General features: G+C 39.3%; 1 protein-coding gene across 3 annotated transcripts in view; it reads right to left on the bottom strand.

Moving 5' to 3' along the window:
* The window catches only part of PLA2G4A (phospholipase A2 group IVA), a 112,542-nt gene that overhangs the window by 22,013 nt on the left and 75,754 nt on the right, over positions 1-14,775 (bottom strand). For all 3 annotated transcript variants that reach the window (XM_090048899.1, XM_090048900.1, XM_090048901.1), the window contains 4 exons: positions 11,867-12,004; positions 11,416-11,508; positions 7,226-7,297; positions 3,634-3,876 (listed from right to left, as the gene is read on the bottom strand). In XM_090048899.1, coding sequence (XP_089905025.1) covers positions 3,634-3,876; positions 7,226-7,297; positions 11,416-11,508; positions 11,867-12,004 — 546 coding nt within the window. The remainder of the gene's footprint in view (positions 1-3,633; positions 3,877-7,225; positions 7,298-11,415; positions 11,509-11,866; positions 12,005-14,775) is intronic.

Here is a 14,775-nt window from a genome sequence, read left to right as displayed (position 1 = left end):
AAGTCAGTCCTACACCTGAACTGCTTATTCCAGAACCACTGCTCTCTGCTTACTCTTCAGCTTGTGTGTGATTGAACAATTTCTCTCGTCCTTTCATCTCCAGCAGAGTCTCCGAGTACTGTTAAACCTTCCCACTAGAGAGAGAACTTTCTCCCTCACATCTTAAAGATATTTCCAAAGATGAAGTGAATGCTTCCTTTTCTTTGAAGTGTAGGTTGTTGCTACAACTAACCTCCAGCCAAATGTCTTAGTTTGCTCCCAAAATTAGGTAATTTGATATGATGATCTAAAAACTGTCACTTTTGTCTGCAGAGGGCAGTATAATCCAAGGAATACTGAACATTATCAGTCAAAGCACTCAGACTATTTGTTTCAATTACAACATCCACCAATTCAACTCCAGTTACACAACCCTTATTATATACAGATGACAGAGTGAGTGGTCAGAGAGAAAAGTGTTTTTTATGTAATGGAAACTCATTAAAATTGATTCATAGTCCCTAAAATAGATTTCCTCTTGCACTTCAGGTTTCATAAGGAAATTTTTGCACAGTAATCCCCAAATCAAGTATTTTATTTTACTTTTTTTATTTACTTAAGAATGTTCTAACAGACTCTAGTCAATGATATATGAAATTTCCAATTTCTTACACCGATTTCAAGAAGGAAAATCAGCTTTCAAAGCAATATGCACAGCTGATACAGAACTTCTGTCACTTCAATTTGATTTATTCTTGATTAAGGTTGTGAAATCTACTATTTATAATGAAACTTGAGACCAAAACAATATTCCCTAAACTCTAGTAAAGGGTTAATATCATTTTAAAATAAAAGAAACTGGGTAACACTATATTAGCACTTTGACTGCTAGAAGTGAAAAAAATTCAAAAAACACCTACACATTTATATTCTATATATGTTTCTTATAGGGTAGAAATGAAAATAAAACTCAATTTGTTTTCATTTTCTTTCTATTTCAGTCTGGTTCTTTTATGTAAATCACTCTGATTTCAATAGTGTGGGGTACATTCCCCCTCCCCACCCTACCCCCTCACAAATCTCTGTATTTTCATTGGAATGTTTGAAAATGTGAAAATAGATCTTCTCACCAGGTTTTAGGGGCCTATTTATTTACTTATTTATTTTACAAAATGTAAACTTGTTTCCAGAATAAAATTGATAAAAGTCCTTTAAAAAAAATTTTTTTGCTAGAAGGTGGAAATTACTCAAGATATATATTTTCATTACCTTTATTCCATTTCAAAATTCTAAACTACTAAAGGAGAGAAATTCCTTGGTATCGCAAGATGATAAATCAATGATGTCACCATTTATACTATCTACAATATACTGTGTGATATCATCGAGAGGAATAGCTGACAAAGTTAAAAACTATTGCCCAATGTAAACTAAGAAAGCAGGAAATGAACGAACCAAGTGAGTATTTTGGCTCCAGTATTTCCAATTCTGAGTACTATCCCTAATCTTGCGATAATGTGGGGTTTTTTTTGTTTGTTTGTATTTTGAAGGCCCAGTTCCTAGATAATATGATTATCTCAATCTTAGATTTTTAAAAAGGACAAAAAAAACAACCCAGCAATTTTTTTTTTTAAATTGCACCACTTCTGTTTCAAGAGAGAAGTTTGAAACTGTAGCCTATGTTCAACTTTAAAGCTCAGATAGCTAAAATAATGGAAATTAAATATATATATATATACTGGCTCATTTTTATTTGCTTTGTTATCTCAGGATCTGGCAGGAGCTAATTGAGACATTTGTTCACAGGGTAAGCAGTATCACTTGTCTAACTAAGTGAGATGTACTGAGAATCTGCTTGTAGATGATGCAATACCCCAAAGATAGAGAGGATATCCGCTGGCATAAAAGGGCAAGATATTTAAAACTGATCACTAGCACACGCACCGTAAGAAGCCACGTGATTTAATAAAGCAAATAACTTGGAAAAAGATACCTGATTTTTACATCTATGCGTGAGGACTAAGATGGAGATGAGGGAGAATTGTGTGTTTTTGACCTGATTGTTTAACCCACAAAAAGCCAAACCAAATAGCAGCTGCTGCACTGGAGGAAATTATACAATTATTCCCTCACTTCGGGAGTGCATGCTCACTTACAAAATCAAAAGGGACAGAGGAAAAGGCTAGGCCATGACTTTGCTCCTATAACACATTAACCAGTTGCAGAAGAAAAAAGAAAGCTGAGAGCACACACTCTGGGCAGCCCTGGTGAGCTCTGGAAAGCAGTCAGATACTAAGAAAGAATATTACAGGTTGTTCCTCTAGCCTGAAAGCAGCTCCAGGTCTACACCTTAACAAGGGCTGCTCTTAACTGGGACAATCAAGCCAAAGATTCCCAAGTAGGAAGGATGATGGCATAAATGAGAATAGATCAGGAGCTGGCAACCCTTATAAGCAACAGTCCAGAACAGCCCCAGCCCAGCATGGGCTGGGTGGCTTCACAGCAGAGGGGTTTGGCTGCATCCTCATTGGGGCCAAGTGCTGGTGCCATTTCTCCCAGCCCACTTCCTGCTCCCTGGCTGGGGTGTGAAGGCAGCTTCCAGCGAGTGGGGATCTGAGCTGAATAAGTCATCCATCAAGTGGTTAAAATAATGCTGGTCTCCTATAGACATGCAGCAAGACTACTCCAAAGTGCTCAAGTCCAACTACTCAAGTCCGTTCAGTGTCAGAATGGACTTGATTAATTGAGTCTGCTGGAGCACTGAAATTAACATGCTTGAGCAGCCTTGAGTGGTACATGTATCAGTGTCAAATGGTGAAAATCAGTGAAAAATGGTGGTGGGGCACTTTGAATTAAAGCTGATTCGATGAGCTTTAGTTCAAAGTACCCCACCGCCATTTTTCAGGGTAGGCGTGCTGATACACATGATGCTCGGGCGCTTTTAATTAGAGCGGCTTACTAATTAAAGCACTCACCCCCACCTCCTGGAGCATGTCTATCTATAAACGCCATTAAAGCCATGCTCGTTAATGCTGTTGGACACAATGCTAGAACTTTCCGCAGTTGTAAGCACTAGGCTCTGTAGTGTTACCAGGAGAAGGCATGAATAAATAGTGCAAAAACATGTCAAAGGTAATAAACATTTAGCTAGGGAATTTCCAGGTAATCTATCCTCAGAACTTGCTGTCTGAAACAGAGCAGGCTCCCTCTGCAACCCTAGATTTTTATTCCCACTCAAAATAAAAATCTAGGGTTTTGATGGCTCATTTAAAAAAAACTGCCTATGTGTCTTCATCCAATGTTATTTCCTTCCACAAATCTACTATCCACCTTCCTGCCTGTTTTAGAACCAGAGTAAATATTAAGATTACAGTATTATAAACACCTCTGGACTGATAGAAATATTTAGAAAGTGGAATGCATACAATAATCACTGTATCATCACTCAAAAGGATAGTTACTTTAACAAATACACATTAGAAACCCCCTGCTACTTGAGTTTTTAAGTGACATCTAGTATTTACAATTTTATAGGGACAAATGAATATAACCGCCTTCTTCTAATTAGAGAAAAGAAAATGTTCAGTTCATAGCAGCTCACAGTTTATACTTTCATGAACTGATAGGTAAGGTATAGACATTTAATGAACTAACCTGCAACAGCCATGTCTACTTCGTCTTCATCCACAGATTCCTGAGTCATAAAGCCTGCCAGAGGGGATAGTGGGTAGCTAGAGTTGAGGTTCAAGCCCAGCATGAAGTTGTGCACTTTCCCAGCACGCCCTTCCCTAGTGTTGAAAAGGGTACTATCTCCCACCAAGGCCCTGAACATGCGCTGCTTCCAGCTTTCTTGACAGCTATTTTCATGTTCTTTGTCAGCATCAGGATTTTCAGTACCTGTATGTTAAGAAGGACCACATTAACATGCAAAGCTATCAAATGAAGTCACAGAGACCACACTCTAATAAAACTGAAAGAAGCCTCTCTGGGTCCAATGCTTGAACTGAAAATAGGGTCTAGGTAAAGCGGGGATGGCAAACTCACCCTACCCCACAGAGCTGGATTGGGCTGGGGCTACTGCATTCTGCATGCAGCATGTGGGGGCTGGTCCAGGGTGCATGCTGCATGTGGCCCCTGTACTAAACACCAGCCCTATGCACTAGACCTGGCATTCAAGGCTGGTTTGTGGGCCTGATCCAAACCAGTCCAGGATACAGGGTGTAGGGCTGGTGATGTGAAGGCATCTCATGCATCTTGTGCTCCAGACTGAGCCCACGCACTGCACACGGAACATGGCAGCTCCAGCCCCACCTCCATGTGTAGCACATGCCAGATGGGCTCTGTACACTGCGTGCAGCATGTGGGGCCAGGGCCAGTGCATGCTGCATCCAGTGGGCCAGTCTGAGACCCACAGACACAGGGCAGATGATAGGCTCTGCAGGCCATATCTGGCACACAAACTAGCTCTTTGATACCCTTGATGTAAAACATTTATGAAGAGCTGAAGGAATCCCTGCTCTGGAGCAACTGTGTACTTCCCTGATACTACTATAGCACCATAGAATCATAGAAAGTTAGGGCTGGAAGGGACCTCAGGAGGCAATCCCCTGCTCAAAGAAGGACTATCTCCAACTAGATCATCCCAGCCAAAGCTCTGTCTAGCCAGGTCTTGAAAACCTCCAAGGATGGAGATTCCACCACCTCCCTGGGTAACTTATTCCAGTATTTTACTGCCCTCCTAGTGAGAAATTTCTTCCTAATATCTAACCTAAACTTCCCTTGATGTAACCTGAGACTGTTGCTTGGTGTTCTGTCATCTGCCATGACTGAGAACAATCTAGCTCCATCCTCTTTTGAACCCCCCTTCAGGTAGTTGAAGGTGGCTATTAAGTCACCTCTCAGTCTCCTCTTCTGTAGACTAAATAAGCCCAGTTCCCTCAGTCTTTCCTCATAAGTCATGTCCCCCAGCCACCTCACCATTTTTGTTGCCCTCCACTGGACTCTCTCCAATATGTCCACATCCTTTCTGTAGTGGGAAGCCCAAAACTGAACACAGTACTCCAAATGTGGCCTCACCAGTGCTGAATAGAGGGAAATAATCACTTCCCTTGACCTACTAGCAACACACCTAGTAATGCAGCCCAATATGTCATTAGCCAACCATTGTGGTAGCAGCTAGGATCCCTGGCATTGTTGGTAGGATGTGAAGCCTGTGTATCTGTTGTGTGGAAGTGTCAGATTACAGATATATAAGACACTTACTCGAGGGCAATTTACACTGGAGCAGACACAATGTGCAGCTGTACAAGGGTGTCAGTAACCCTAGGTAAAACTGCCCATAAAAGTCAGAAGCAACTGTACACCAGTATAAGTTACACCAGTTTACACACCGTTACCAGAGCTCTAGTCAATTTCATCTGGAATACCTATTTCCTTAATAGCTGAAATACTGTAATAGCACTAAGGTGCACAGTTATCTCAGGAGAGCAAGTTGTCTGTTTAGTCCACACACTATGTAATTAACTTATTTAGAAGACGATGTCAATTTCACTAACATAAATGTTCTGTGGGTTCCCATCCAACATGGCCTCTCCGTGGCATTCTACCTGCACCATACTCCCAGCCCTGAGACTTCATACAAATCCCTGCTGAGCCTGGAAAGGTGGAATAAAACATGGTACTGTTGTATTTACGCACCCACTGTGCCTAGTGAGATCAGAAATGTATAGATTCAATGCTATGTCAGTTCACATTTATATATTGGCAAGACCCAAGTGCTCAGTATCACACATCAAACTATTTAAGCTACCTAGGTCATTGCAAATAATGGGGGGGGGGGTTCATTGGATGAACAACTGCAAACTGTGCAGGAAAATGGGTTTCTAGTGGTCATCATAACACTTTCCTCATACAGAGGAAATATACAAATTAACAGTAACAATAACGAATTGCTCTTTCTTCCTTCCCTGTTATGAAGGGAAATAGAGAGTTATTTGATTTAAAGGGGATTTTTCCTCCTTCAACCAAAAGAAAGGAACAACACTGCAGTCTTCAAAACAATGGGCACTGATTCCTGGTTGTGCTGCCAACAAATTAAAGGTGCCTGTGAACAAATTGGTTCAACAAATTTAGCTTGCTGGCAAAGGACTTTATTGCCACATCCAGATGAGCATGGCTGTGCAGTATGTGATGCCACACACCAGTCTGCAGTGCCATACACTACACATTCAGGCATATCCCACACTGTTACCTTGCAACATGAGAGGGCTTTTTACCCTAGGAGATCCAGGGCTTTTTTTGACCCTAGGATTTATGCACCTCTATGTGCAGTGTGTGTCACTGCAGATAGGTCTGCAGCATCACATACCACATGACCGTGCTCATCTGGATATAACCATGAAGTTGGGAATCTCTTGGGGTCAAAAACCCCACACAGAATAAAAGCAGGGTAGTGCACCTGGCAGCAGCACATGCCACCCAAAACTGGAGCCTGGCCAGCCGAAGCCGCACTCCAGCTGCCAGCCAGGCTCCCAGCTACAGGAACAATGTGGCTGCAGCTTCGTCGGCCCTCTATACCCCAGGTTAGGCTCCTGGGGCCTGCAGAGCTATTGGCCCCAACCTCCCAAAGCCCACCCAGGGTAACCTGCTGCATGCCAGCATGCTCATGACACAGGCATTCCCCAGGGGCAACTAGCAGTGGCATAAGATGTTCCACTGCTAGTTGTCCCCAGTAAAACAAATGTCCACACCTAACTGGACATGGCCTATGATGTTACTAGCTCAAGAACTCTTATTTTCTAGGCATATATCATAGTACAGACCTCTATGAAGAGCATTGAAACAATACCTCTGGCTTATAGAGCTGATATTAAGCAAGGCATGAGTTTGTAAGAGATGGTCATTTATTTATCAAGGTTGATGACAAATAAAAGGCCTCTGTGAAATTTCTCATTCAGTGTCTCTATCACAGAGCTGAAGTCAAGGGATACGCTTTTTGAGGACTGCCGCCTCAAGCAGTATTTTACCACTGGCTACAGGTGGAGCAAAACTATAAAGGGAAATGTAAGACAAGCAGGATTTAGCCCATTTGGGAGTATATACATAATATGATAGGAACACATGCTCCTGAACACTTACTCTTGTCATAACAATCATCTTTCTTTAGAAAGGAAAACTTACATTATGCATAGGGTAAGACAAGCATGCATAGTAAGGAAAGTATGCATTAGGATCTGTTTTTCCTTACCTTTTGGTTTCTGTGATTCATCTTCACTGTCTGAACTATCACTGCCCACAAGATGTTTTAGCCTAATATTTTCTGTTGAAAGAAAACCCGCATTATCTTCAACTGTTGAATTGTCATTAAAAATGACCTCGAATTTCAAAATAATTCAAGGTGTATCATCATACAGTGCTTGTGATAGGATGTGAAAATTAACAAGGCACTTAAAATACCTTAATGCAGGAGTGGCCAGCCTGCAACACATATGCCACAAGTGGCACAGCCAGCCTCTGTGCATCACACGTGGGAGATCAGAAAGGAAACAAGTGGCACAGTGGCAGATATGGAAAAAAGCATAAAGCAAAGCAGAAGATGGGGCAGGGAGCAGAGGGCAGAAAAACTGCAGCAGATTGGGAAGGGGATTGGAGTGGCAATTGGAAAGGTTGCAGAGTTAACTTGTAGCGCACCTACCAAAAACATTGTCTTAATGTATTATTGGACATAGTTGATAGAACTTTGTTTGGGCTCTATTCATTCATTTCAAATGGAAAAGATCTAAAAATGATGACCCATTATATTTTTTGCCAATGTGACCAGTAAATTAGACTTAGAATTCCTCTGGCCAGTTTATGCTCCTCTCAGGCCAAAAGCAAAAGTCCCACTGACTTCAATGGTGCAGGATGAAGCCCTTGATCTAACACTCTCCCCATTTTTATTAAATTCACCACTTTTAGCAAAAAATGTTTTGTCCTTTTTAACAATATTTAAGCTTTAACCAGTAGGCTCCCCTTTCAAGACAGAAAATTCTCTGAAGTAATGGGTTTGTTTTTAAGTAGCCCTGCTACAAGCATGTGTATTTCTCACCAATGGTAAAGTTACGTGTAACTGCTCGCAGTACATTCTAACTTTAACACCACCTAATATTCCACAAAACTAGTGTGATCTAAGTAAAACATATAACTTTACCCAACATTCATTATAAGTTACACCTGCATGTACCAGATTTGATTTCCCTATGGCTGCTAGCAAATAATAAAATAAACTACATTGTGGTCCACTTAAGGGCAACTTTATGCAAGTAATTTTTAAAGAAAAAAGAGAGCTGTTAGGCCAAAATACTTAACACTGGTGGAAATGCAGCCATTTTATATTTTGTTCCATTCATTGAGAGAGCGAGAGAAGGAGAGAGACAACGAGAAAGAGACAACAAATGAGAGGAGCAAATTTCAAGATAATTATTTACCCAGAATCTACCTTCTACTACAATAGCATCTTTGTGACGATTTTGGATAAAATTCAGGTTGAAATTGTTAAATATATGGCTAATTGGAAGATTTCCAGAGCCTTAAAAAAACATTAAAAAGTTAAGTATGAAATACTGATATGAAATATTGATATTGATACTATATATATATGGTATATATAGTAAAGAGAATGTGTATGTCTGAAACCACAGTGTAGCTAAGCAACATTGTTTTCTTTAAGTTTTCCTGCTTCTACATTTAAAGTATTCAAATATATTTAAAATAATCAAGAGAAGTTGCTCATGCAACACAATGGCTTTTCCTTTTTCATTGTTTTTTATTTTGCTGTAGCTGAATTGAAAGAAAGTAGTTTTAAAAGCAATCTAGTATTGGAAACATTCTCAATTAAAAACATGGGCAGTGTGTTGCAAGAAACAAACTTGCTAAGTTCACAGTCTTAGTTTAGACGTTAGGAGTTCAGCTGGGATTTTGAAAGCAGCCTAAAGAAATTAGATACAAAATATTATTGTAGTTTAGTGAATAGGGACTAGTGTCCAGCTCCTCCAGGGTCTTTTGCAAATGCCACCATTATACTCTCCCATGTTGCCCTGAGATAATTTATATTGCTATTGGCCTCTAATAGGAATCTGAAGACAAGCATTAAGTTATTGAAGGTGAATAAGGATATTTTCAAACCAGTTTCACATAAAATAGAAGAGATATTATGAACACTGGTTTTATCTTTAAAAAAATCTACAAACTGGTCACAAAACACCCTTTTAACACAGAAAGGCAATGCAAGAATTAAGCCTAGACAGTGAATTCTTATTTTAGAAGTTTTTTTTCTATCAAGCTACCATCCAACCATACATAAATTAGCTGTAGACAAGTATTACTGTCACTGCTGATAAATCTGCTAACTCAAAACAGACAATATGATTGAGGTACAGGTTAATATGAGGAATTTTTGCCTCAATGTATTATATGTGGAAGCCAATAATTATGCATCTACGTAGATATTTACAGGGGCTATAGCCATACAGACTTATAAGTATAGGCCTATTAGACTACAAAAAAAAGTAGAGCTACAGGAGCTTTTATCTTTGCATCATTTCCCTTAGGTATTTTAATTCAATAGGTCCTCAAGACACTACCCAATCTCTCGTCAATGTACAAGTATGCAACAAAGACAAACGCGTACAAATTCCTGGGGGATGACAAAGAATATAAGTCAGGGTAAAAATTAACAACCTAAAAAGGCAACTATTAGATTCCAAAAATGTGATGTTGGATGTCCCCTATTTTTGTTTTAAAGGAACACCCACAAGAAACAGAATATTTAACTTTTAAAGATAGTTTGTAATTTTCAGACAAAAACTTGTTTACATTAAAGTCCATTAAAAATCAATAGGACCAGGACTTCACCAGTTAGTTTTAAGCTTGTGCAAGCATATGGTAATTTGTCAGTCCTTCTAGGATAAACTGTCCCTTTGAGGGATTCTGTATTTCTGTAAAATTCTAATGAAAATGAAACATCTTAAACAAAAAATGTTTGTTTTCTAATAAAAAGTGAAGGGAGAGACATTTCCATATACAAAAAAATTAAACTGGGACAGTTTGTCCTCTTACTATCATAATTCAGGAAACATATTTTAAAGAAGAGTGCAAATAAGGACTTCGCTAGAACAGGACTTAAGAAGAACACATAATTGTAAATGCATTTGCAATCCTATTGATTTCAGTAGAGACTCTCGTATGTAAGAATAAGCCTGTCCTGAAGTATTTAGCTGGACATAGTCTAAATTCCTAAGGTTCAATAACTTAAAAAACCTCCAATAGACAGACATTTGTATTATGTGTAGGATGAATCCCCTCCCCCAAAAGCAGGTATTATTGCTCACAAAATATACAAGATAGAACCATAGAGACTGATTTCTTTAGTATATCCACAGACCTGGAGGAATGCAGAAGAGCTAATTTCCCTATGTTGTATAAACAATATATGTATGAGTTCAGGGAAAAGTGACAGTCGAGCTTTTACACACATTCAGCCCTCGTTTCTTCTCAAATTATTACAAGGACCATTAATTAGTCCAATTTATTTATTTGTTTAAATACTTTTGTGTGTGCACCTCATCCAAATTCTTGGATGCAGCACAGAAAGTTAAACTCAGTCCATTACCAAAGGATTAAAATAAATATTCTAAAATTTGGAGAAAATGTACACTATTGCAACCATTTCCACATTCTCATTAAGAACTGAACAGCTAAACTTATTTCATATACGCCATCATCCAAGTGAACCTGACATGGAATGGAACTGGCAACCACATAATGAAAAAGTTTACAGTAAACTCTGGTTATTTCACCACTCAAATGCAAATGCAAATAATGGCACATTATCTAGCAGTAGGTGATAGTGGAAAGGAAGGAGGCACATGGAAAATCAAAACAAAGTAGAATTAAACCTTACTATTAAATAGAACAGAGTTTTTTGTACTTTAAATTTGTAACTATATAAGTACCTCCTGACACAAGAGATTTGTTAACATAAAGCTAACCTGTCAGCCTTTGGTTTCAGAAGTTGAGCATGTGAAATCTTGAAAGAATTTTTTAGATGTGTATTTATACAGTCATATGGCTTTGTGTGTTTGTTTGTTTAAAGTACACACTTTATCCCTTTTCCAATAGTCTTGACATTGGTTAGAAGTAGGTATTCTACAATTCAGGCGTACAATTCAGGCTAAAATAAGTAAAATGGGCTTTTGCCAATTCTCTTCCCCAGTTCTCCAAGTCCTTTCATAGCAATACCTTTCCCTGTTTTTTTCATATGCAAGAGAAAGCTAATTGCACAGTATCATATTCCCACAAGCAGTAACCGCAATAGCAGTGTTGGAGTTATCAGTTCATTAGAATCGTAATATCGATTGTTTTGCTTGTCGATATATTTGAATTTTTTTTTCACATTACCTAATTCTTCCTCCATGGTGGGGCCTGTATTTTGAGAATTGGAAACTCCAAGTACCCTGTTAAATAATATGGAAAATGCACTCCCCCAGACACCTGAAAAAGAGGAAAATAAAGAAATGAACAAATTGGAGACCAACACAGACCTACAATTATATAAATAATTATTTTCTGAAAATTCCTCTGAATAGCATAAACAATGGGATTATTTGACAGACTAGTGTCTAAATTTAAGTAGGTTCAGCAGTGACCATGTATCAAGTGTTGGACGTCACAGAAAATAGAATCAAGGGGGGTGCCATATTCCTATTAGGAATACAACCTTTACTGTAGAATTTTTTTTGTCAGACTCTTTGTAGTTCTAGAAATACCAACGTCTAAAAGCACTAGAGAGCAGAGTTATAGGACACCAAGATTTCATTTAGCATTTAATCATTTGTTTTCCAGCACTCACCCATTAAGAAATGCAAAGGATTTTCTTTATATTTTTTCACTACTGTCCCCATAAAAAATTTACTTCCGAATGTATCAGGAGGCATGAACGTGCCATACTTTGCCATACCAATCTCATAAGGACTGAATTCCACCCAATCTGTACATGATAAAGAAGACAAGAAATTAAAGTTTGCCCCCTAAAAAGAAATACAGACTGAAATTAATATGGAAACAAAAACAACTGGAACAATTCTCTGAATGGAAATATTTTGGAAGACAGTCACTTTTTCAGATGGGAAAAAGTGATGGAGTGATTATTAAAAGAATGTCTCCAGGATTCATGTACTGCAAGCATCCCCAAAAACTTGTGGAAGTCATTCAAGTTACAAAGAGGGTAACTTGACAAAGGTCAAACTTCCTTTGACTTCAATGGGAGATGACTCAATACCACAGTTAAGCCCCTTCTGCCACAACAAGAGCCTGGTGAAAACAAATTTAGGCAGAAAAAACCAAACAAACCAAGGAATAAAAAATGTAGCAAACGCAGATTAGAAACAGGATGCATTACATCTGGATTTGTCAGTGTGAATCACCAATATGTTGAGGCACCAACATGTGATCACTATATTTTAAATTGTAAGTTCTTTTCCTCTTTGTGGCATTGATCAGGCCGCAGCTGGAGTACTGTGTCCAGTTTTGGGTGCTGCACTTCAAGAGGGATGAGGAGAATCTGGAGAGGGTTCAGAGGAGGGCCACTCGTATGATTAGTGGTCTCCATGAAATACCCTACGAGGAGAGGTTGAGAGATCTGGATCTCTTCAGCCTTCAAAAGAGACAACTGAGGGGAGACCTTGTAGCCACCTGTAAGTTTATCAAGGCAGGACACCAGAGAATTGGAGATGTGCTATTTACCAGGGCACCCCTAGGAGTAACCAGGAATAATGAGTACAAACTAGTGGAGAGTAGATTCAGGTTAGACATTAGGAACAAATTTTTCGCAATAAGGGTGGCCAGAATCTGGAATGGGCTGCCAAGGGAGGAGGTACTGTCACCTAACTTGGAGGTCTTCAAGAGGAGGCTAGATAGACACCTGGCTGGGGTTGTATGACCTCAGCACTCTTTCCTGCCTGGGGCAGAGGGTCGGACACAATGATCCTTCATGGTCCCTTCTGACTCTACAATCTATGAACCTTTATTATAATCTCCCTGAAAATAGGGGCACGGTGACAAATGAGTACCAGTGAAATTGTTTATTTTAACATTCCCTAAAGCTCTGAAGAAATCCCAGGTAATGAAATCTGGACCCCCCGCAAAAAACTAAGGCATGGAACAAACTATAAGATAAACAGGCAAAATAACATCAAGTGATGCAGACATTTTAAATGTATGTACAATTTTGTTTGTCTTTCTAAAGTTTACATATAAAAAAATATTATGGACTGTATACAACACAATTAAGGTAAAGAGTAAAATTTTCAAAAGCAACTACATTTTCAGAAGCAACTAAATTACTTAAGCATCTAATCCCTATTTTCAAAAGCATCTTGTGCACTGATTCTCCTAAATTCCACTGACTTTCAATAAACAATGGGATAATCAGACAAACTAGTTCCTAAATTTAATTAGATTCAGCATCAGCCATGTATCAAGGAATGGGCATCACTGAACATAGAATCAAAGGGGGTACAATTTTCCTATTAGCAATACAACTTTTATTGTAGTAATTGTTCTTGTCAGACTCTTTGTAGTTCTAGAAATAAGGTAGAGTTTGTTTAAATATGAAATGAAGGCACTTGTGAAAATACTACTTCATAGCCACCAGAAAGTCCTCTTATCCCAGATGCTAATTCTACAACAATGATTAGCAAAAGAAACTATAACAATAACAACTGAAACAAAATGATGATGTCTTAGCTCCTACCTATGATTTTTAACAATAATTGACTTGAGGTGTTTTATAAAACTAAAAAGGACAGATGAGAAACTAAAAGAAAAATCTGCTTGGAATATTCCAGGGAGTCATAAGATATCAAGCTTAATATCAGTTACTGGTAAAATTCAAGAGTCTGGTTAAAATGAAAATGATACCTGTAACAGAGAACAAGGGGCTCCTGTTACTTTAAAAGAGAAGCTGCAGCAGAGGTGTCCACAGGTGGTTAGAAAACCACGTATTATGGGCTAGCTACAGGGGAGTAGGCAGCCAGGGAGCCATAATACCTGAAAGTGCCTACTGCAGAGCTAGCAAAGGTGACTTGACAGTAGTGAGGACCCCGCTCTGCCCAGACCTGATCCAGAAGGGAAGTGTTTGATTTTGAAGCAATTGCTTAGATTTTTGTTCTAGTTTATACTGGAGGCTGGAGAGAGAAAAAACAAGAAAGCATGGGTGCCTGAGTGGTACACTATGTTTTGACCTCTGCCAGGGGAAGGATGCAAGACAGAAGCAGGCCAGGGCCTGAACTTGAGAGTAGGCATCAGTGCAGGTGGCTTGTGACTGAGAGGGCTGGGGCCTGATCCCAGAAGGGGCAACACAGACAGCCTTAGGCTAACAAGAGGCTGGGATTGAAAGGCAATACCGGTGTCAGTGGGCCTGGGCTACCAGTAGACAGCCAGAGTAACACGTAGACTATGGTTAAGAAGGCTAAGCCTATATAAGGAAGTAACTGGTGAGAATGACGTCTGTGAAGCACGGATGTGTCTGTAGGGGCAAGAGGAGGCCACAAATAGCCCTTAAGATTACCAGTGCCCTGAGACACTGATGAGGCCAAGGGGGTCCCTACTTAGGGTTTGAAAAACAAAACTGGGGATCAACTGGGTTCAAGAGAGACTCACTGGCCAAAGTAGGCTAGGGCTCACTGAGGGACCTGGGGAGAAAGTCTTTCTTCTATAACAGAAAATAATTCCATTAGACATGACAAGCAAGAGGAAAGG

Source organism: Crocodylus siamensis, chromosome 5 (assembly GCF_052110815.1).
Source record: "Crocodylus siamensis isolate JL-2025a chromosome 5, ASM5211081v1, whole genome shotgun sequence".
Classification (NCBI taxonomy): domain Eukaryota; kingdom Metazoa; phylum Chordata; order Crocodylia; family Crocodylidae; genus Crocodylus; species Crocodylus siamensis.
This window is presented reverse-complemented; position numbering and strand designations above follow the sequence as displayed.